The following is a 24,427-nucleotide window of genomic DNA, read 5'->3' as shown; positions in this document are numbered from 1 at the left end:
GAAATTCTGTTTTATTTTTTCATAAATTAAAAAAAAATTTTTGAACTACCAAGAAGAATAGGTAAAATGCATAATAAATCTTGAACCCTGAGCTAGCAGATGAAAGATAATAAATACAAATTTATAAATGTTCCTTTTGAGGTAAATGATTGCAGGATGACCAGAGATACACTTCTCTAATAATAAAGACTTTTCAGTTATTGCCAAGGTGTTCAGTTTATAACATTTAAATCAGAGGCAAAGTAATGATTCAATCGGAACTTGTATATATAAGAAGAATTAAAACAGATGTCTAGAATTTATTTCTCTCTTACTCTGAATTATAAATAGCTACAGCTATTTAATTTTTCAAAGTACCTGTTTTGAATTGCAGATGGAATTCTTAATTCTCAAATCCATGGAATCTTTCCTAAAAATTAAATATGCATGTATATTCTATAACATGCTTATTTATTTTAGTTTTATAGACAGGTTTTTAGTAAATTACATGTTAATTAGGTCAAATCCAATGACTAAAAACCAGTTACAATAACAATATTATCATACAATATTGTGTGATCACAAAACATGATCAAGTGTTTATCTTTGTAAGTGTAACACATATAAAAATGCATGGCATTTTTAGTGGAACATGGAGACATTTGAGAAAAACTATCTATGGTCAATCATTTTTTAGATTGAGTATGATTCAGCTATCATCTGGATACAAGCATGATGCTATCTCTCTAGAAAGGAATTAACATTGACTCACTGTCTCTATTATTTTCTGATTTTTAATTTATCTGAAAATCTACATGCAATGTTCTCACAAAAACATAATCCCGAAGTTTGCAAATAAAAGTCCTGAATACACGTTGGCATATAACACCTCATTGTAACACAAGTTATTGACTATGTTGTTGCTACTAATAATCCCTTTGGCTTTGTGCCTGTCATTACCTTCAGGCTATCAGAATTTTATGAGCACAAACCAATAATAATGATATTTCCTTTTTGCTTTTTATCCACACCTCATTGCCTTACATTGATTTGCATAAGCAATTTCCACCCTGATAATTGGAGCCAAATTTCTCGTTGCAGGTTACCTTATGTAAAAGAGCAATTAAATACTAATTAAAAGAAATCTTTCTTTATTCAACCATATTTTAGATGCTGTTGAATTCCTCCGCTTTGAATAAGAAGGTGACTCACTTTCTGACAAGGATTTGACTAAATATTGAGCTTAAAAATTATCTTTCTTCATAATTTCAATTCCCTGATGTTGATTCATAACAACATGAAGAATGTTATTGCTAGGTTCAAATCATTAAAACAATATTTTATTGTTTGAAAAGAAAAAGCAATACTACTATGTAGTAATTATTTTTAATTGCTTCTGAGCCAATCAGTGTTATCTGAGGATTTTATAATTATAGCTTTATTTTAATTTCTAAATAATTAGAAAAAAATGTTATTAGAGGGATTTTAAAAAAGTAAAATGAAATAAGGGAAGTTCAAATCATGTAACAAAAATTCTATCCAAAAGCATTATTACCTAAATTACTTGAAGTGGGCCTATAATACTTATGTAGAATCAGGATTTAAGCTATAGGAACTTAACCTAAATGATAAAAGCAAGGTAAAATCAGTTGATCCTAATTCTTTGATCATATGCATAATTTAATCATAAGCATTGTTAGATATAGGTGAAAATCAGTGCATATTCATGAAACAACAAGATGCTTAGTAAATTAAAAATGTCAAAAATTCCCAAAAGATGCTAGCAAGTGGGTAGCATTGTTGGATGAGGAATTTAGAGGAAGTACTTACAGAAGCAAGACAGATTTCAAGGGATATGTAAAATCACTAAGAACTTCTAGAGAGACAGAAGAAAAGAAAGAAGGGCAAAGTTGGAGTATACTTAAATTCCAGATTCCATATAGAAAAATAAATTCAACAACATTGAATACTGAAGTTTGTTCAAATGGAAGAAAGGATACAAGTGTGAAAATTCTGCATGTATTCTACCCCAGTGTCCCATTAGTAAGTGTCCCATTATCTTTGTGGCACTCTAATGAGAAAAGCACTTTCAAATACACAAATATTAAACAGAGGTGGAGGCCCCAGGTGATCTTACTAGTTTGTCCTTAGATGTCCTAGAAAGGAATCAAAATGTTCATACTACAGACAAAAATGAGGTGCTCAGGTAAGAATTACATTATATTTAAAAAGTGACACTTGAGGTTGTGCACAAGGGAGTTTCTGGTTACTGCTGATCTGTCTACTGCATTTCTCACTGACTCTTTAAAATTCCAATAGATAATGTATTATGTAGTTGGTTTTTTAGTCATCATTACTCCCTGGAATCATTGCTAGGAGAAAATCCTGGGCTGGAGAAACATATTAGCTTACTTTCCAGATATCCTAGATAGATCCAGTCTTAAATAAGAAAACCTGCTTCTTAGATACTTCTCCCCGTACATTTCATGTCCCAGGGGGATTGACCCACCAGAGGAAGTAGAATAAGAAGACCACAGTTGTGAATATGCAAAACAAAGCCTAAAATTCTTAAGTTATTTAAAAAGTAAAACAATTATTTACAATAGTAAGCTTCTTGTCTTTTCTTCAGCTCTTCATTTTAATTTTTAAAATTTTTATTAGTACATGTGTGCAATCTATAATAACTACATTCATCATGGGGAGCTGGTACATATACATGACACTTCTTAATACTTTTTACTTCCCTTTCATCTTCCCCTCCCCTCCTTCCCTTTGTCCCTTTCTTATTTGTAAATGATCTATCTCAAGCTCCTTATTTTTCAAGAGAAATACTTTAGAAATTTATAATTTTTCCTTATGTTATTAGTATTGATTCTCCCAGACATAACTACATCAACTCATTCAAAAAACATCAGCAGAGATAACAGATCACAGGCAGTTATGAAGTGCAGTTATAAAGTGAATGAAATGTGCTCACTGTGGGTTTGATTTCCCTAATTTTTCCTATCATCTATCATTACAAATTATTGTAATCAAGTGAAAGCATTCTGCTCTAGCTCACTAGTTATCACATCTTTTTAATACAAATGTAAGGAGTCAACAGTTATTAAATCTCCACAGAACAACCTACAAAATAGTGCAAATAATAGTTAATTGATACAATGAAGATGTCTGTAGATTTAGTGGGTCAGAATGTGTGTTAGCAATTCAGAGCCACTCCCACCACCTCCTACACTCCTGTGCACTGAATGAGCTAGATGCCTGAGAGGTATAGTTCATATAATTCTTTACTAGTTAGATCCAAGTTTAAATTTTACAAAATAAAAAGCACACATATGAGATACGGAAGTCATTAAAGAAGAACTCTCATTGCTCATGCAGCAAGCAGGCATGTTGGCTTTGGCAGAATACAAAGATAAGATTGCAAGTGGCTTCTAAATGTACTATAGGCAGCTGAAAATGGGTACTAATTTTTTGTGATACTCAAATTTCCTGCTTTTCTGAAACCTGACAGTGACTTTCTTGACCTTTTCAACCATATTCTTCCTGGTTTTGCAACATGTTTGTACCAATGTTAAATCCCTGTCTCCTTGAAATATCTACAGTGATTTTTTTTTCTCTAGTGGTTCTGTATGTTCAAAGATGGTTATCTGCAATTGTTTGCCCATTTTGATTAGATTTTTAGAAGATAATATCATTTATACCAGGTAATAGGAACATGATAATTCATGGTTTTTCAGGACCAAACATTTTCTTAAATGATCACCTATAGCTTCCTAAATTGAAGGATAGGATTTGGGAAAATAATAACTGGTTCAATAGAACATTATAACAGAATAGAGTCTAAGAAAAACTGGGTATTTCTGACAGAAGTGAAGAGATGATAGAAAAAAAATGATAACCTTAGTGTTTTAAATTCTCAGTTGGCAGTAGAGGTGGGAGACAAAACATCTACAACTATGCTAAGAGTCTGAAATTGCTTATAGCCATAGAATCATTGTCTCTTAAAACTTGACTATGGATTGAAATACTAAGTGGCAAAATTATAACTCAAGTAAATTTCTTTATTTTATTAGGTCCTTTATGTGAAGGCTAGGGCATTGACCGGGAAAATTTAAGACTGAGCACTGCAACCTGGCCTTAGAAGTCTAAATTCCATTGAGCCTCAGATGATGTCAAAAGCAACTCTTTTGCCTCTGAAAAAGTAAGTTTCCTCTTATGTGAGTTCTCTATGTCACTCATCAAGGGGGATGCTGATTCTCTTCAAGACCAATCTCCAGTATACTCAACAACATCACCCTCAAAAGAGAGTCAATTCCAGATTTCAGGAGCACAAGTAGAAACTCTGGCCTTAGAAAACATAGCACATGCACTGTAAATAAACAAGCAAGATCAGAAAATCCTAAGCAAATGTCCCCTAACACAACTGTGGCTTAATCGCAAAAATGTAAAGTATCTAGAACAAAATATGTAAATAAATATGTAACTCAAAATTCAAGAAAATATGTCATTACCTAATACTGGAAAAATGAATCATATTACTAACAACATCTCTCTGTAACAACCACTGCTATTCTGGTTTGACTACTGTTACAGTACAGTGTACATTGATAGCCATACAGCCTTAATATTCAGATGGTAACCTAATGATACAAGAGCAGGGAATCACTCTTACATATCTAGTTTATGATTTTCCTCATCAAATTAAAACAACTGTCCCAGAATACAAATATCAATCCCAAATGATCTAATTGATTGTCCTAGATTTAGAAAATATGAAAGATGAGATGAAACTTAGTCTTTAGTATTACATTTTATAACCATAAGGTCAGAGGCCAAGAGAGATTTAGTGACTTGTAGAATGCCTACATTAATGCAAAGAACAAAGGAAAATGACTTCTCCCTACTAACTCTATATTACCTCCAGCTTCCCCAAATACAGCTACTATTATTCTGTAAAATAGATTACATAGAATGGTAGATATGTAGAGTTTCCAAAGATATGATATGTAGAGTTACAGTAGATATGTAGAGATTAAAAATGTGTCATTTACAAATGGTAAACATAATCCAACAACAGAAGGGTTCAAGCATGATTCATTCCAAGTGCTGGTTTGAATTCAAACATTAAAACTGAAGTCAGTTTGTTAGTGATGCCAAGGAGTAATTTTTATGCATGTATATGATTTATCTACCAAAACAGTTTCAGATAATTTACTTTAAAAATCATACAAGAAAGAACCATTTAAGAATCAGAATGAAATCATAAGAAAAAAAAGTAAATTAGAAAAAGATGTATGAAAAATTCCACTACAAGACAAATTGTGATTACCTGGCATGGAAATATTCTCTAGACTTTCTAATTGTTGACTGAATGGGTTAAATACTGTCAGAAGAAATAAACTGCTCATAATTCTCTAGGGTCCCTTCCTTCTGGTAAATATATGTTTGACATGAAATTTAAAATAAATATTGCCATATAAAACATTATAGAAGGTATAAAATATAGTTGACTCTGTAGTCAATATAATCTTCCTATGTTATTCAATAATGTATTTCTAAACGCATTTCTCAACAATCTCTACCTTGTTCCAAAAGAGCTTAGTGTGAGTCATAAGTATTCACAAACTTACAGACACAACTTTTAGAGATATAATAAACCAGTAAAAAATTGCCATTATGGCACAACTTCTGTGTAGAACATGAGGGGTAAGGTCTGAGCACAAAGGAAAAAAAATAGAAAAGAAAGTGAAAGTGATAAAAAGAATAAAGAAGGAAGAAAACATATAAAAACACATTATTTCCATTTTGGAACTGTCTATGCATAGAAATCTAACACTAAGTTTGTTTGCTAATAATAAACTTTCCTTTGTTGACACAGAAACAGCTATGGTTAATGTAAAAACACTTAATAAATTTTCCAGGAAAGTTAAGTGCTGACAACCCAGAGTATCTCTTTCAACAGCTTGTAAACCAGGACTCCCCAGAGCCTTGTGGATGGGAAGCATACTAATATCAAGTCTGTGACCACTCAGCACCATGATGTGAAATATCTGTTCAGGAGGTCATCTCCAAATGTACCCCATTCATCTTCGTGCACAGAGATGATAATTTATCACCGAGACATAGGGATCTACTGTAAACTAATCCAAACTGCTGATGATACACTAAATCAGTTTGAGTCATGAGTATAAATAAAGCTGCAAGCCAGGTACTGAAGGATACAGATCTATCTGATCAATGAGATTTCACAAGGCAAATGAAATGCAATGTTGACAAACATAGAGTCCCTCGACTGAAAATTAACCAAATCAAGAATCATAACATAAATGCACACATTAATAAAAGCTTCAAAAGAATATTTAACATAATAAGTCAGAGGATGTATTCTGCTTCAGACAAAACTGAACAGAATGGGTCAGTGGGTAAAGATGTATTTAAAAATGATACATTTTGCCTACTATAGAAAGTATGACAGGTTAAATAAAAATGTGGCAAAATAATAATCCTCTCCAAATAAGGTAACCATAGTTATTCATTCTGCTGAGCGAATCCATACACTCAGATGAAGACAAACAATAAAAATTGTATATAGAAAATGATTTCACATATGCTTGCTACTAGGAAACCAAATTCAATTTGTGTTGCCCTTATGAAAGCTTAGATATTTTCTGCAATTGTCATCCTACAACTTCGATGGGGAAAAAACAAGGGATTGGTGATAAGGAAGGGTATTCCTCCAGATAGTTGATATTCACAGAGAGCACTCCTTGAGGGGAAAAGAAAAAAGGTTTTCCCAACTATGTGAGTGTGATCAGAATAGAGCCTTTAGCACTTCACAAACAGGATCAATGGATTCAGCTATTCTGAAGGTGTTCCTGATGGAAAGAGCTGATTAAAGTAAATTTCAACCCCTGCTGAAGCAAATCTGTAAAAGTATTTTCTCAGGGAAACTGTTCTTCAAGATATTTATATATATTTTTATTGAATTAAGCATATATTTTGTCATACCAAACTTAACACTTGCTTTGTATTTTATCATTCGGTGTATTTTGAGTAAAGATAAAATTATACTTCTAAAATATGACCTGATCCCAGATGTAGTTTATTTAAATTTCAAAATGAAAAGCTTACTCAGAATAGATAAGATTGATTGCTCTGTCTTAGTATAATTGTATTTCAGGTGAACATCAATTTACTTTAAAGGACACTTCTAAGTAGCAGAATGCATCATAAATAATTCATCAATCACAGATACTGGGAACATGATTTACTCCAGCAGATTCAATGTAATAAAGTTTCATTTTCTATATTTGTATCTGCTTTAAATTTAATAATTTTCCTCTTCTGAAATCCATTCTTATATTCCATAATTCTTATTCCAAATGCAGTATGATAAACTATTTCCTTTTTTCCTTTTCAAAAAATATTTTCTAACTGAAATATAATATGAACTTATCACTGAAACAAATAAAAATCTATGCATATGAATAGTAAAACAATGTAAAAGAGGGCCAGGGACTTAGCTCAGTGGTTCTGCCGCCTGCCTCGCAAGCGCAAGGAACCGAGTTCGATTCCCAGTACCAAAAAAACCCCCCAAAACCGTAAAAGATATATATCTCAAAGTAGCCCCATGATTTTCTAAAATATGTAAATCTAGTAAGGCCAATACAATTTATTTTCACATTATATGAACTTTTAAATGAAAAGAAAGATAGCAACCTTTTTGAAAATATTGCATTGATTATTTAGGATCTGATGTGAAAATTAATTCAATTTAAATTATAAATTGTGTAATTGTCCAATTTTTTTGTTACCACAGTGAGTATTCTATCTAAAACTTTCGCTTGTCACACAGACTTAGCTTACACATCTTAAATTTTCACTAATAGTCATCAATTTTGCATTAGCAAATTTCCAATTTGTGAAATATACTTAAAATAAATATATTAACAAGGAAAATGTAATAGAAAATGGAAAATATTTTACTTACTTGCAAACCCCTCTGAAAAACTGAATGGCCCATAAAATTAGCCAGCATTCTAATTAAAGCAGCACCCTGTAGAAAAGAGTATTTAAAACAAAAGAATTTCAACCAGATATGACTATACAATCATTCTGTTAATCAATCAAAACCTTGCTTCATAGTGTTACATTAAAATATTTAACAAGAAAATCATGAAAATAATATCTCTTAAAATAACAATTGTGTGTAAGTTTGATAAATCAAAAAATTTTCTGACTAAATCTTAGAACTGCAAAACACAAATCTAGACAGAATATCTCAAGAGAATAATAAGTTGTAATTCAAGTACAATTAACAGTTTATTGAAACAATGTGTATGACAAAAATAATAACATGTGGTTCTTGTATTCACACATTTATAATGTTAACATTCATATTAAAACATAGCTTTAGAGTGATATCACTACCTTTATTACCCTTGTTCTAGCAATAATAGTTACACTGTAGAAGTTGAGAGCAGAGATCACTAAGGAGTCTAGAGCTGTCGGGTTCAAATTGTGACCCATTTGCCATGTTCAGTCAGGAAAATGATTTAACTTCCCTTTTCTCACTTATTTCTCTTGCAATGTATGAGTAAAAATAGTCCTATTCAATGTGATTGTTCTGAAGTGTCAATGAATGAATATACTTAAAGTAGTTCAAATAGGTATGAAAAACAGTAAGTACCATAGGAGTGGGAGTTATTGTTACTAATTAAATTTGCTAATTATTTTTATGGCTTGACTTTCTTCTACAGGCTGAATCTTGGGCCGGGGATTTAGCTCAGTGGTTTCACTGCCCGCTGCGCAAGCACAAGGACCCGAGTTCGAGCCCCAGTACCAAAAAATATATATAGAGAGAGGCTGAATCTAGCCATATAGATCCACACATAAATGAGACATATGTGGTGACTACAAAAATTTAAAATAATAAAATGAATCACTAACTGAAGTCTTCTTAACCTTAAGAAACATAATGTTGTAGAACAATAATACTGCAAAAAAAGTAGGCAGGTAATCAATATGAAACATACCAAGTAATGATAATTAAGCCTATATGATCACAAATATTTATTAAAATATAAGTAATTTTTCAAGAAGATTTTTCAATTTACACCAAGTTGTTTGAACTGTGGAACAGTGGATGTAAACACTAAATATTTAATAACAATCCGATTTGGAGGGTTTTTCCTTAATGATGACATATCACACTTCATACTCATTACAAATACATATACTCCAGCAACTTGTTTCTTAAATTTTTCTTAACAAGTACTAATTGTATGTATTACTGGTGTCAGTATGGGATTTCAATACATGGACACAGGATTTTTGATACTGATGAAAAGTGTCTCTTTTTGCAAGAGAATCATAAGGCTCACAAACAGATTCCACCAGCCTGGGACTGCACTCGTATAGTTAGTCCATAAAGAGAATAATAAATTTCCATTGTTTGATATTAAAATCATTTTCTACAATTCTGGAACTTTGATGGAATATAATACTCATATTCAGAAATTAATCACTACTAAAGCAATATGTCAAAAATTTTAATTACCACCAAAATTGTTCCTCAAATTGCTGTTTTATTCTCATCTCAACAAATCATAAGCTGAAAAACAATAGAGTCTTCTGCATCTCCTGATATTTTCTTCTCCCACACTTTTTACTCTTTCCTTTGCTTCTTCTTCTTTATCTTCTGCACACTTGTGTAAGTCCATAAAATATAAACATTTATGATTCAATCTCGGGACCAGGTTAGAATTCCCTTTAGAATCTATTAGCTCTGCTCCTTGAATTTCTTTGACAAACTCTGCTCCTGTACATTTTTCAATCCAAGCAACCAACCCTGAGGGGGGAAACTGACCCTTGACACCTGGGAAGTTAGACATAGAATCTGAGGCAATCAACTCCCTTCAGAACAGAACACTCATCTTCCAGTGATTTAAGTGTCTCCCTCCAGGTAATGATGACTTGGCCTCTTGTCCACTACAAAAAAACTATCCATCTGGGCATGGTCTAATGGCAAAGCAATACTTTCTAATCATAAACAATGAACCAGTTTTCCTGTCTGGGTTAAGCTGGAGCAGAGCACTAGCAAGAAATAAAACCTATAAATACAAACAATATTTAAGTTATATAATATCACTGAATAGATAATATTTAGTGTTATATATTATTATATTACATGTGTTATATAATATCATTATTATGTTGCATATATTAACTTTTAGAAAATTTGTGCTCAATTGAAAGACTTAATGTTCTTGGAGCCGCACACAAAATTATAGATCTGTACTGTTCTTTCCAAAGCTAAATTTTAAAATCCCTATTTTATAGAAGTTCATAGACAGGCTCACCAACTGTCATCATTTAGTCAACACATACTAAGTTACTACTATGTATGGATTATAAAACTGATCACAACTCTTAACATAGGTATACATTATTGAAACCAGTTTTTTTAAAAGACTCTAAATCTCCTTTCATCGTGACTTTAAAGCATTTGTTCATCAGACTAATATTGCTTACAATATTAGAAATTACACTCCAATTCCAGACCCAAACAAACAAACTGGATATTTAGGCAGCCTGAAAAGTTTATGGGAAGCAAATACATTATTTCAAGCAAAGCTTTAAAGTTGAAGTTAGTGCAAGAAAACTTACGATGTTTGATAAGCTTAGGTTCAAGAGGACACTAGAATAATTAACTAAGGGTTTCATAAAGAATATTGCACACAAGTGTGCTTAAGAGCCCACTCATCTTTTATCAATTTTTGTACTTGAAATGCCTTTTTGTGTATAAGTTCCCAACTAATTTTTAAATTTTTTATTGTATTAATTTGTTTTTATAAATTAATTTTATTGGTACATTTCAGATATACAATATAATGACATTCATCATTGGAAATTAGTACCTTTACATAATCTCTCTTGGTTCTTATTTATCCCCATTCCCCTGCCCTCCCTTCATTGTATTAATTTGAATGCACATTAGTCCCTGTGATAGTAAATACTTCTAGCAGAAAAGCAGTGTCCCCGTATCTGGCTTCACCCTCTCTCTGTGTCTAGCTCAGAAGCTGTTCTCCCTTAGAGCAGTAAGTGGACAAAAGATGAAAATCATCACATGCATAGAAATTACTTTGTATTTTTGAAGACTAGTTATTCAGCCAGGATATACAGTTTATTACTTCACTGGTGTAACCTACTGACACGTAATCACTTTGAAATGAGAGAGATCATCTTAACTAATTTCCTTTAGATATGCTTAATGAGCAAAGTGCTGTGCTCAGTATCATATAGAATATAAGTGGCACAACTTTCTATCATAAAGGGCTCAAAATCTAAGTGAAAAGAGATTGAAAATACTTTAAGTGACAAAAGAAAAAATCTCCTCCTGTGTTTCAGAATCAGGAGAGGTTATCTCTGGTGGATGAAAAGTCTAAAGAAGTGGAAATCATGTTGCACATTGAAAGACAGATAAATAACCAGAAAGCATGTGTGTAATACAGCAGGAATGTTTTTTTCAATGATCAGGCAGATGTAGAGGTAACAAATAATCAAGGGAGATTATACAGAAGCACACTGGTATGAAACCAGACAATGGGAAATTAGATGGAAAATGAGACTGAGGCAGTTTTTATAAATGTTTCAATAGCACAGCTAAGTAATTTGGAAAGTGGTTAAAACAAAAAGTCAGGGCTTAACTCTGATACTCCAGGAAAGAAACAACATAAAATAACAGAAACAAATGGGAACAATGAAGATAACAGTCAGAGACACTCTTAAGGAATATAGCAAAGGTTAATTTGAATTTTAAAGCCTGACTTAGAGGAACATGATATTAATAGATACACAGAATTTAGAGAAATTGTGGATTGGATGAATAAAGCAATACCCACTGGAAAAATACGTGACTGAAGACTAGGTAGAGAACAGGAGGAAAAGAGGAAAAACGTAAGTATAGGAATGAGACTCAGGGGAACTTCGTGATTGAAGATGTATATTGGGGTTTGAAGTAGGTGCGACTGAGAAAAGTGATGCAGTTTTAGTGAAGTAAATGGAATAGAGACTCTAAAGGTCTTTCTACAAATTCTGCACGATCTCTTCAGCACTCATAGGCAGTAAATACTGTTGAGGAAATCAATGAGAAATAAAATTATGTGTAAAGGAGGATGATACATTATGATGAAAAGCAGATGGCAACTCAGTAATAGTGTTGCTGAAGATATATCTGAACATTAGTGCTTCAGATTTCAAGAAAAAATAATAGCTAAGAGAAGGGCATAGTAGATCAATTTTAAGAGAAAGCTATTTAAACAGACTTGTAGGGGTAAAACTCAATTTGGAAAACTGTGGAGATGGAAGACAAAGCTAGATGTATGTTCATATGAGATTTGTTTAAACTTTTCTTTTTTGAATAGGAAAGAAAATTTTGTACAAAGTAAAATATTTGATCCATAGAAGACAGAGACTGGAGACACACTAGTTCAAGAGATGACTGTTGGAGCAAGATTCCAAAATAACTAAAAAGGAAATTTAGAATAGTCTTGGAAAGCAATATAGGCAGTTGACTCTGAGACAAGACGGAGGCCAGAAAGGAAAGGTTAGATAAATAAGAGATTTTGAAGTTCAAAGGACAAAAGCTAAGGAATTTTATGACACACAATAGACTGTAAACACCACAAAGCGGGAGATTTGGTCCGTCTGACCCCCTACTCTGGACACATCACCCAAAATGGTTCCTAGCACATAGGTGTTTCTAAAAAAAAAATACAGTGTTTGCTGGGCCATCACCACTCAATAATACAAGAAAAGTGGTCTTGAGATTCTATCAGTTGAAGGCAACGAAACTAGATTTGAAACAACTAACAATGTAAGAAGGCAATAGAGAGTCAAAAAAAGCAGAAATGCACTGAAAGTTTGTAAGTTGAGTTATTAATAAAGCATCTTTCATTATAAAATCAACTATTACATGCCACATTCATAATAATATAAAAAGATATAATGTCTTTGTCAAATCAGAAAATGAAAGCTTAAAGAATTGTTTAAATTGCTGAAATTTATTCAGGGTGGGGTTATAGAGCCACAGTTAGACACTCAATTCAAAATCAATGATCTTAACCAATGTAGGTTACTTTCTTATAATAACAAATAAAAACAGATAACTCTCCCTAAAAGCATTGGGCATAATAAAAACTGAGAAAGAGAAAATAAAATTCTTAGTTACTCAGATTTTTCATCAGTAACATGTTCACAGAAGACGATGAAGGGCTACATAATTCAATGATACATAGCTGAAAAGTTTGACCAGTATACCTGGAGTCAGGAATAGAATAAAAGACATAAATAAGCTGGTGGAATAGGACATGTTCATGTGTAAAGGAACATAAAACTATATTAAGGCACTTTTAGTGAAAACAAAAGGCTACTACAGAGTAAAACAGTGATTTTTAAAAAGCAGATGCTATCGCAGCTGTGAAAAAATACCTCAGGTTTCTGCTACTCCTCTGCTTTTACCACCAGGAAGAGCATACATTGTCTGTTTAATCCCTTATGACTGAGGGCAATGGAACAAAGAGACCATTCCAGTAGGGCAGGAAACTCCTCCAAAAGACAGCTGCCTGGAGAACTCCACACTGATCTGGGTGAACGTTTCATACACCCGAACTTCAATCTGAAATTCTTCCATCACAAGTGATTCTTCCTTCCCTCTCTCCTTGTATTGTATCACCTGCAACATGGTTTCCCAACCTTATTTGCCTCCTTTGACAAAAAGGCTTTTGCACATTGTTAAGTCTGCCTTTTAGAAGATCTGGACTAACTCCATAGCTCAGTGTTCAGTGACAGATCTACACCAGTAGGAAGAGTTGGATGACAGGTCATTGGAATAAGCTGGTAATGAGGACACTCTACTAATACTGGCACATATGCACCAGAACAACAGGATCTTCTCCTTCTCACTTTCTTCAAGAAGTCTTTGACTCGTAAATATTCTACAAAAATGGAAGTGTTTGCTTTCTGGTTTTCCGTGCCCCAGCTAGGTGGAAGGTAAGGAATAATGTACTGTTATTTTCAATTTTCCTACAGGAGAGACTGAAGCAAAAGGGTCAGAAAATCTGCCCAACATCCCACAGGTGGAGTGGTCACATGAACTTGCTTCCAGCTACTCCATTCTTTGATTATTTAAAGAGCGAGGACTCCTGTGAGCTAAGAAATTCTGTTCTTTTCTGAGTTACTGGAGTAAATTGATTCCAAAATACAAATTTTTAAAAGATGTTTCTGCACAAAACATGGACATGTGTAGAGATTCTACAATCTTCTAACATAATTTGTGGGGGTTTTTGTTTTGTATCATTAAGTTTATTGGTACAATTCAGATATACATAATGATCACATTCACTGTATACAATTTGTACCTGTACATGATATATCTTCATTCATATTTTTCTCATTCCTCTCCCTTCCCTTCTACTCTGCTTCCCTTTCTTATCTACAAAAGTCTTGCTTCCATTTTATTTTTCTTTTCTTGTTTTATTTTTCTTTTCCTTCTTTCCTTTCCCTCTCCCCCTTCCCTTGTGACCCTTCCCATTTGAACATTTTCTTCCTATTTCACAATATCTATTATGCATTTTGGTCCTTATTTACACTTTTTGTTTCTCACAGCAGGAAAACAATGCAATATTTACACATGGGTGTCCCACTTCTTTTACTTAAGAGTATGGTCTCTAGGTGCATTCATTTAGCTATATCTCATTTATTCTTCTTTATCACTGAGTAGTAATCCATTATATAAAAAAATCTTCTTTATCCATTCATCAGTTGATGGGTATTTAGGCTGTTTCCAAGATTTAGTTATTATAAACTGTGCTGCTATGAATATGAGTGTGCATATATCACTGTGGTACAGTGCTTTTAATTCTTTTGGGAAGATACCAAGAATAGGGATAACTGGTTCAAATAGAATTTCTAGTTCTAATTTTTTGAGATATCTCCACACTGATCTCCACAGTAGTTGCAGAGGTCTACACTCCCACCAACAGTGAAGAAGGGTTCCTTTCTCCCCACAGCCCCAGTAGTACTTATTATTGCTTGATAATAGCTATTCTTTCTGGAGTGACATGGAATCTCAGTATTGTTTTGTTGTTGTTGTTTTAATTAACTTTATTAGTACATTTTAGGTATACATTATGATCACATTCATCATTGGGAATTTGTACCTGTACATGATATATTTAAGTTCTTGTTTTTTTCCATTCCCCCTCCCTCCCTTACATCCCTCCACCCCTATTTACAAAAGCTATGTTTCCATTATTTCCTTCTTTTCTCATATTTTTTTCTTTCCCTTCTTTCCTTTCCCGTAATCTCCCCTATTTCCCCTTCCCCTTTGAAACTTTGCTTCCTATTTCACATTATCTATTACAGATTTTGTTCCTCATTTACACTTTCAGTTTCTCACACAGAGAGACATTTCAATATTTACACATGTGTGTCCTATTTATTTCACTTAAGAGTATGGTCTTGATATGCATCTATTTAGCTATAAATGTCTCTAGTATTTGCATCTCTTGAATGACCAGTGATGTTGAACATTTTCTCATATATTTATTTGCTGTTTGTATTTCTTCATCCGAGAAGTGTGTATTGACCTCAGATGCCCATTTTTGGATTGGGTCTAAGTAAAACTAGACCCATGTTTCTCAGCATGCACTAAACTAAAATCAAAATCAAAATCAAAATCAAAATGGATTGATGATCTAAACATTAAAACAGAAACACTAAATCTGATGGAAGAGATGTAGGTGGAACTCTTGAAGACATTGGTGTAGGCAAAGACTTTATGAACAAAAACTCAATTGCCTAGGAAATATTAATATTATACATAAGATATATAATATATTATATAAGATATATAATATATTAGATATCTAATACATTATATAAGATATATAATATAATATATTAAAGATATATAATATATTATATATAAGATATATAATAATATATAAGAATTAATAACTGGGATCTCATCTTATTTAAAAGCTTTTGCACACCAAAAGAAATCACCAACAGATTAAAGAGACAACAGAGTGGGGAAAAAAATTACCAGCTGTTCCTCAGACAAAAGACTGATATCCAGAATATATAAAGAACTGAAAAAAAAATTTCAACATAGTTTGTTAATGAAAAACATGTTTTTATACGAAGCAAAAGCATATTTTAATTCTCCATTGTTATTTTTTAAAGACATGGGATTTTTTTGTTTATTTGTTTGCTTCTTAAATAGATAAAGTTTATATTTAACATTGGTGGAGAGAGCAAGATAATACCTAACCTTAAATATTTCTCACTCACAAATTGGTTGTCAAAAAGAAAGACTAAGAGGGACTATAGAATAAGATAAAAAAAGAGAACGAAAAGGGAAAGAGAATTAATTCCACACAAGAAAATAGAATTGATGCCCGATTGCTCCAGTCACCTGTGCTTAGAGCCTCAGAGTCCTCTTTGATTTATGACTTCCTGAGGCCAAGCCTCTATCTCTGCATGGCTGAATTATTTCACAGTCTCCAAATGACAACCCCAGATGCATTCTCACCTTATAAATCTATCCTGTGGGCCATATCAGACTAATTTTATAAATTACTTTAGAAGCATAATGTTTGTTAAGAGTCCTAGCTCTGTTACCTACTAATACATGTTAGATGATCTAAATAACTACAATTAGAGTACAACAATAATAGTAATTATAACTTCACTAAACTACCCTATGTTAATAAGAATAATAACAATAAACCTACATCAGTATTATTTTCTAAGAATTCATTTAAATTTTTCATATAAAGGACTTGGAATAGGTCTTTGGAATAATAGCTTTTTAAAAAGTTTATACATATTTGTATCATCCTCATTATTATCACTATCATTATTTGTATTTTACCTCTCTGTCTCTAATATCTTTATTTTACAAAGATTTCCTACTGTAGTAATCAAAGCCATCCATAGTGAGACTCGTCAGTGCTTATCTCTTTTCTCACATAACCTAATAACCAGCTTCTATTCTAGTGAAGCTCATGTCCTTATCACAAGAGGATGTCTTATACCCCCATGTCTTAGTCATGCTGTTTACTTCAAATGAAAGGAAATTTTTTCAACCCATAATTCTACATTCTATACCTTATTAAAAGAACAGGAAAGTCTATATTATGGTGTGATACTTTCCATAACTATGCTTTCAATGTTTTCTCTCTCCTCAGAAGTGATAAATCCTTAAGTCTGAACTGTGTAATTTACCACATTATTCTATACCAATCTCTAATTATTTCATGTGTACTCCTTCTTTCTACACCTACATGTAGGCATTTTATGTGGACACTGTATTCTTCTATTCATTATTAAGGCCATAACTTTCCCATTGACAATGAAAGATGATCTTAGTTAGGAAAGGTATTTACCTACTTCTGAAAGGTTTCAAATCAGCAGTCCAGACCATGGGCTACAGCCAGTACAAAGCTAACAAATCTCTCCTGCCATGATTCAGCATATATACATCACTAGAACCATATGTTTTTCCAGTATTCCCAGGCAGGCATTTAAACAAGAACACTCTATATTCACATCAATAAATAGGAAATTAAAAGTATTCAGTGAGAGGACCACAAATCCCAGGGACAAAAAAGAATTAACACTGAAGCACATCAGAAATAGCACTTGTATGTAAGCATTCAAGTCACAAAGTTTGAACTATCATGATACTATAAATAAATAAACATATAAAACATAACAGCAAAGTTAACAAAAGAGAAAACAAATAAATGATTGAGAAGAAATAATAAAATGTCAGATCTGTAAAATCACTAAACAGTAAAGCTCTGAGTATAAATTTGATCAGGGTGCATAAAGAAGAAAATAATGCAAATGGACAATATTAGGAACAAAAGTGGTCTCATAAATACATAAAAAGTTAGAAATTAAAAATAAGAATATTCTAGCAACTTTTACTAATAGGTATGAAAAATTAAAAACAATTATATAAATCTGAAAGTGACTAAAAAAGTAGAAAGGCAAATCTGTGGTTAAAACATAAAAATCAAAATAATGTACACACATAGACACACACTCACATACACAGTAAAATCCAGGCCAGCTTTTCATGCACATTAACCTATTAAGGGTATTTTGTAACATGTTACTCTTAACTTTGACAAATTTCTATAAAAGAATTGAAAAAGAACAAAAGCTTGCTAGCCTTTGTGATGATATATAAGAACATATAAGGTTCTAAAAATGAAAGTAGGATTATAAACATGTCAAATATCCAAAAATTATATACTTTTTTCAGAAATTGTCTTGATCTGAAAATTCACATGAATTACTTGACTTAGTAGCAATTTTAAAATAGAAAAAAGAAAGAGGGAATCGTCTTTTTTGATTAACAAGCCTATAAAGTTGTAGTTCAACCTCAGACATTATTGTTGAAGTAATCAGCATGTATACTAGAAGATCAAAATAAAGGACTGCAGAAGTGAGCTAATACTGATAGCAGTGATAGCTGACAGAGGTGGATGATATTCCAGTAAAACAGGGCAGGGAATTCAGTAAACACTGGCGTGATTGATTAGCTGAACAAATTAAGTTACATTGTGCTTTGAAACATAGAGAAACAAGAGTGAATACTCAAAGGGATCATTAGAAACTTCAGTGTAAACTACAAAACTTAAGAAATGATTAGGAGAAAATGGAGAATATTATAAGAAAATATCATAGATGAAGATTTGAGGAAATAGGGTCTCTTCACTCTAATGGAAGTTTGTACAAAGGTGTAAATACTCTAGGTGGTATCATGCTAATATAAATTTAAACAATTTTATTTGAGAATTTAGTAATTATTGAGAATCTGCGTGCCAGGCACTGCTATAAAGCCTGAGAATAATGCAGAGTTAAATCTCAATAGAGCTTTCATAGAGTTGATATTCTAGACAGAAGAGTTAGTTAATAAACAAAGAAGCAGCTTAATATAATAATGCCAAGTATCAATTATTTCTGTGAAGACAAAACAGCACAAGGCAATAGAGTGCTGGAGGAGGTGGGGTCTCTCCAATTATTACAGTATAAACTATTAAGGAAAGATTTCTCTAGTAAATTGACATTTGAGCAGAAATAGTAATCAAATGAAAAAGCAAGTCACACTGAAAACTTAAGAAAAGCATTTTAGGCAGAGAAAACAAACAGCTAGATTTTGCAATCTAGAATTCAGAAGAGAGTCGGGGAAAAGAAATCCCAAGCTCTCATATGGAGCAACTAGAAATGGAGAAGACAAACAAAATCTGAAGAATGAGTCCTGGTCATTCCAATATTTGCAGGTTGAGAAAAGCAATAAAATTCACCAAAAATGAAGAAGAGATGGCCAATGAGTTAATAGCAAATCAGAAAAGGTATTTCAAGGAGCGAATGATCATGGCTATAAAGTGTGTTTGAGAAAACAAGTCAACTAAGATGAGGATTAACTGGATTTTACAATGTAGAATTATTTTTTTACTAAAAAGACATGGTTTGGTCAAGTGATAAGAATAACGGCGTAAGTATTTTAAAAGAGAAAGAGAAAAAGAAACACTATAGCCTGTGCAGATGTAAGTCAAGGGAATTTTTATTAAGATCAAAATATTGTAACATTCTACAAAGATAAGAGTAATTGAGTAGAGAAGGAAAAATGAATGATTTATGAGAAAGGAGACAGCTCTGCAAGAATAATCTCTTCAAATTGACAGGAGAAAAGGAGTCCTAGCACACACCGGAGGCATTGCTCTGTACCAAAGGAAAGAAGATGTACAAGTGTGGAGGAGGGAGAAAATTGATTTGTTTTTTGTTTCCATTATTTCAGGGAAATAACAGCCAAGTCATCAGATGAGAGAGAGGACAAGTAAAGGAATATAAATACCAAGAGAAAAGAAGAAAGTAGGTATTAGTTGCCTAGAAGAATGATAAATTGACTTGGCAAGTGATGCAGGTACCTGATGACCCAGCATGTTTTCCAACATGTACATACATCATTAGCAGCACCCACACATGAACACACAGACAGGTGGAGAAAGATGTCATTTGCAACATTGTTTCTCCCTGTGATTTGTAAATAAAATTTCAATTGTTTCTAATAAAGAAAAACTGCAAAAAATTAAATCCAGGAATATAGACATGGATTTCAAATTGTGCTTTATTCTTATTGTACGGTGTAAAGGTAAATGACAAAGTGTGAGTATAAGAATACGGATAGAACAAAGTCTGTGCAATAGTTGACTTTCTGTTACTATCACAAATATCTGAGAAATCAATTTATGAAAAGAAAAAGGTTATTATGGCTCATAGTTTTATAAATTTCAGTCTATGGTTGATTGTGCCATTACTTTGGGCCAGTGACAAGATAGTGCATCATGACTGGAGCACATGGCAGGGGAAAACTACTTCCATTCCAGATCCAAACTACACTTTGTGCTTAATGATTATTTCTGGGAAGAATTGGGGCATGAGGTGAGGAAAGGGTCAAGAGGGCTTCAACTCAATATAAAGTTTTATCCTTTGAAACAAATCATAAGTATATCTTACTTACGAAATGATAGCTGTTAAATTTGGTTTGAGAGCATGTATACCTGATAATGTTCTCTATATATTTGAAAAAATTCTTAATTGACATTTTAATTGAAAATAGAGGCCTTAGGGCCAAGGATTTAGCTCAGGGGTTCCGCCGCTTGCCTCACAAGCTCAAGGTCTTGAGTTTGATCCCTGGTACTGAAAAAAAAAGAAAAACAAAAAAGGCCTCTGACAAAATTGCAAACCTAAACAACATAATTAATAACAGTTCAATCTCTATGTTTTATATAAATTTCTTATTCCTCTTGAGGTCTATGATCTATTTGTAGAGATTTCATAGTACTCTATGCTATAGTATTTTTAAATTTAAAATGAACTTAAATACTAGAGAAAAAATGAGGCATGTTAAATTGAATTGTCCAGAAACTCAGTTACTTAATATAATCCTTTAAAGAATTAAGTTCGTATGAATATTTTTCTTTTAAAAACCAATATAGTAATAAATACATTATAATTTCCATTAAAATACAGACGTTTTAACAAAGCAATTGTTTAAGAATAAGTCATAGAATTATTAATTTTGTTTATTTCTGGATGCAGTGGAAAGCTGAAATTCCCCAAACCAATAAAAGTGGTGAATGAGCAAAAGGGAATTTAATTTTACTTTAGAAAGTTAAAGTGACACCAATTGTTTGTAAAAGTCTAAATATTCTTTACCCCAAATTAATTTTTGAACTTAGGAACAACAAGCTGCAAATAACTGCAAAAAGATATCAATATCATTCATGTTTTTTAGTATAAGCCAACAAATGGTATCTCTACTGCTTATTGTGAAGGAATCTTTCCTTGTTAAACTATCAAAGCTGCAAACACGAAATTTAGTACATTAAGAAAACTACAACATGAATTAATGTTAGTGAATAAGGATGTCAAATGTACTATATAAAAAAGACTTTTAAAAGTTACTCACATAATATCATGATGGCAAATGTCACCAGTTAAATACTCAACAGATCATTACAAATTAGGCTTACAATACACATCCTAAATTCTGTCCAATAATATAAAAAAAAGATACATTCTCAAACGTGACATGGCTAGATTTAGCTGAATGGCAACAATTGAAATAAATATAGTTTATTGTGTTTACATAACACAATGGTTTATTATGCAACAACAGTTCTATAATAAATTTTGGTATTAGACATTATTTCTGAAAATTATAGTATAGCACCAATGTTTAATAAACTATTTATTAAGGTACATATTTTCTAAATAATCCCAACAATTACTTTTGCAACTAATAATAAAATGTCAAATTTAATCACAGATACTTTATAAATACAACATTTAGTTACATGGTTCAAACTTTCTGTCTAATTCTTCCTTTCTTTTATAATTTTTATTGTAAAATATAGATACAATATTAATATTTATAAAACATATAGCATATCATTTACTTCATACATTTTATTTGACATATTTAAATAATGAAATGTTAATGATTAATTGACTAATGAATCTGTCTCATTTATATCCTTTCTCCTAGATTCTTTTTAAAATTTAATTTAAATTTATTTTACTTCTACATTAAAACAAAAAATTATGCAGACTAATGGGATAACATGTTTGGATATGCATATACCCTGTGTAATGTTTAAATCAATTTAAACATATATCTCTGCAAACATTTGTAATTTCTTTAAGATAAAAATTTTCAATATACTCTTTTCTGGTTTTGATGAATATGTTCATTTTTTTATTTACCATTGTCACCCCAATATGCGAAACATCATACCAGAACTTCTTCCTCCTATGTAACTATAATTTAGTACTCATCAATAAACCTTTCCTCACCCCTACCTTCCTCTCCCCAGGCTTCAGAATCACCATTCAACTCTCAACTTCGATGAGGACAACATTTTTATATACCATATATGAATAAGATCATGCAGTCCTTGTTTTCTGGTGCCTGACTTATTTCACTTGAGATAATGCTCTCCAGTTCCATCCATGTTGTCACAAATGACAAGATTTTAATATTTTATGGCTTAATAGTATTCCATTGTGTATATGTTCAACATTTTTAAACCATTCATTAGTTGATGGACATTTGTTTCCATTTCTTAGGTGTTATTAACAGTACTGTGATAAACATGGCAGTGTAGATATCCCTGGCATACTAATTTCATTTCTCTGTATATGTATCTATGAATGGGCTTGCTGTTCTTGTTTCAGTTTTTAGAGAAAGTATAATGCCTTTTGTAAAACTATGGAAAGAGCTATCTATCTCGTCTCCCTGCTTCTGATACTTCTAGTTCCTAAAACAGACACCTTTGTTTGCGTTCAAGTCCCCCATACCCAAAATGTCACAGTTTCCTTAAATCAAAGTCAGAACTTTATGGGTCATGACTCTAACACCACACTTTCAACCAAATCCTTTCCAATTCAAGTCAGCATTAAAACAGTCCTCCTCATCATCACATAACACTTGTTTGTATCTATCTTAGCAAATAGTTTTACCTTAGAACTTATATATATATATAAAACCTATATTTGCCACACCATTAGAAATCAGAAGGGGAAGAGCCACATTCTATAGACACAGGATTTTGCTGCATGACTAGATACTCAACACATGACTAATAAACTAGATAAATGAGTACATTCATGTGTGAAATACTGGTGTGAAATATTAGAGGAAAAAGAAATCAGTATATCAGTATCAAAGCAGAATCATTTCAAACAAAGACTCATTTCTGGTAAATATTTATCCTGTTTTCTAGAGACCAACTCAGGTACTGATGTTGGGAAGAAAATAATTGTATAAAACTAGAAGTAGATTAAATTATCCATCTACGTCAACTCTTCCATCCTCTGGTTCCCATACACACAATTCCTTTTCATTGGTTTGGCTTAATATGCTTAATATATCTTCATACTATAAATGGCCTCTTTGGTATTTACATTAAAGTCATGAAGAGATATAACTTGCCCCTATAAAACTCGGATGTCCCTGTACTCTACTCAGTTGTGCCCATGCTAAAACACCTCCAAATGTACCTTTACAGAAAGTGACATATGGAGAAAGATGAACTATGGCAGAGGACAGGCACATTTGTATAATCCTCATGCTGTCACAGAAAATTTGTTCACAGGCTATGAAGAATTTATTTTATAGTATCTGTGAAATGTCTTTGTGTATTTATTTCTAAAAAATAATTTAAAATTATTCCCTTTCGTGAACAAAACATTAGGAAGTACAAGTCATCCTCAAAACAAAATATCAATTACAAGCTTAATAATATTTATAAATCTTCTGCTAGTAGCTGAGAAAGAGTAAGCAATTGCTATTGTGCAATTTGCTAAGAAAGAAGATTTTAATAGTAAATTATAAAAAGTATTTTAAAAATCAATTCAAAGAACCACAACAGAGTGCATGTACTTGTTCCTGAACATCTTCAATATCTGGAAGTGCTGCTTAGAATTGACATGATATTAGGATAGAAAATATCATACAAAAATAGCATTGACAAATTGAAATATTCATTTGCTAAAATGTTATAGTAAAAATGTCAGAGGGATATGAAAGAAAATACAGATAAAACTACATATAAAGATTTTTTTATTTGGAAAAAAGGGCCAAACAATATATTTTCAAACACAGGAGAGATTTATATGAAGTACATAAACGCAGTCGGTTGGCTGATTTTCAACTCTACTGGAAGTTAAATAGCAACCACAGGGATACAGTTATGACTAAAACAGGGACAACTAAGGGAAAATGTATCCCATAACCATGAAATCCTTACTATTTGGCATCAATCATCAGTGGAACGTGTAGGTTGTACTTCAAAAGGTA

At 32.1% G+C, this 24,427-nt stretch overlaps 1 protein-coding gene across 2 annotated transcripts in view; it reads right to left on the bottom strand.

Annotated features, from left to right (window-relative positions):
• Trhde (thyrotropin releasing hormone degrading enzyme) overlaps window positions 1–24,427 on the bottom strand; it is a 411,539-nt gene that overhangs the window by 125,096 nt on the left and 262,016 nt on the right. For both annotated transcript variants that reach the window (XM_004845026.3, XM_087192438.1), the window contains exon 7: window positions 7,973–8,038. In XM_004845026.3, coding sequence (XP_004845083.1) covers window positions 7,973–8,038 — 66 coding nt within the window. The remainder of the gene's footprint in view (window positions 1–7,972; window positions 8,039–24,427) is intronic.

This window comes from Heterocephalus glaber, unplaced genomic scaffold, assembly GCF_053883595.1.
Source record: "Heterocephalus glaber isolate CG9 unplaced genomic scaffold, H.glaber_assembly_v1.0 deba00001571, whole genome shotgun sequence".
Lineage (NCBI taxonomy): Eukaryota > Metazoa > Chordata > Mammalia > Rodentia > Bathyergidae > Heterocephalus > Heterocephalus glaber.
The sequence above is the reverse complement of the archived record's forward strand: the minus strand, read 5'-3'. Positions and strand labels throughout refer to the sequence as shown.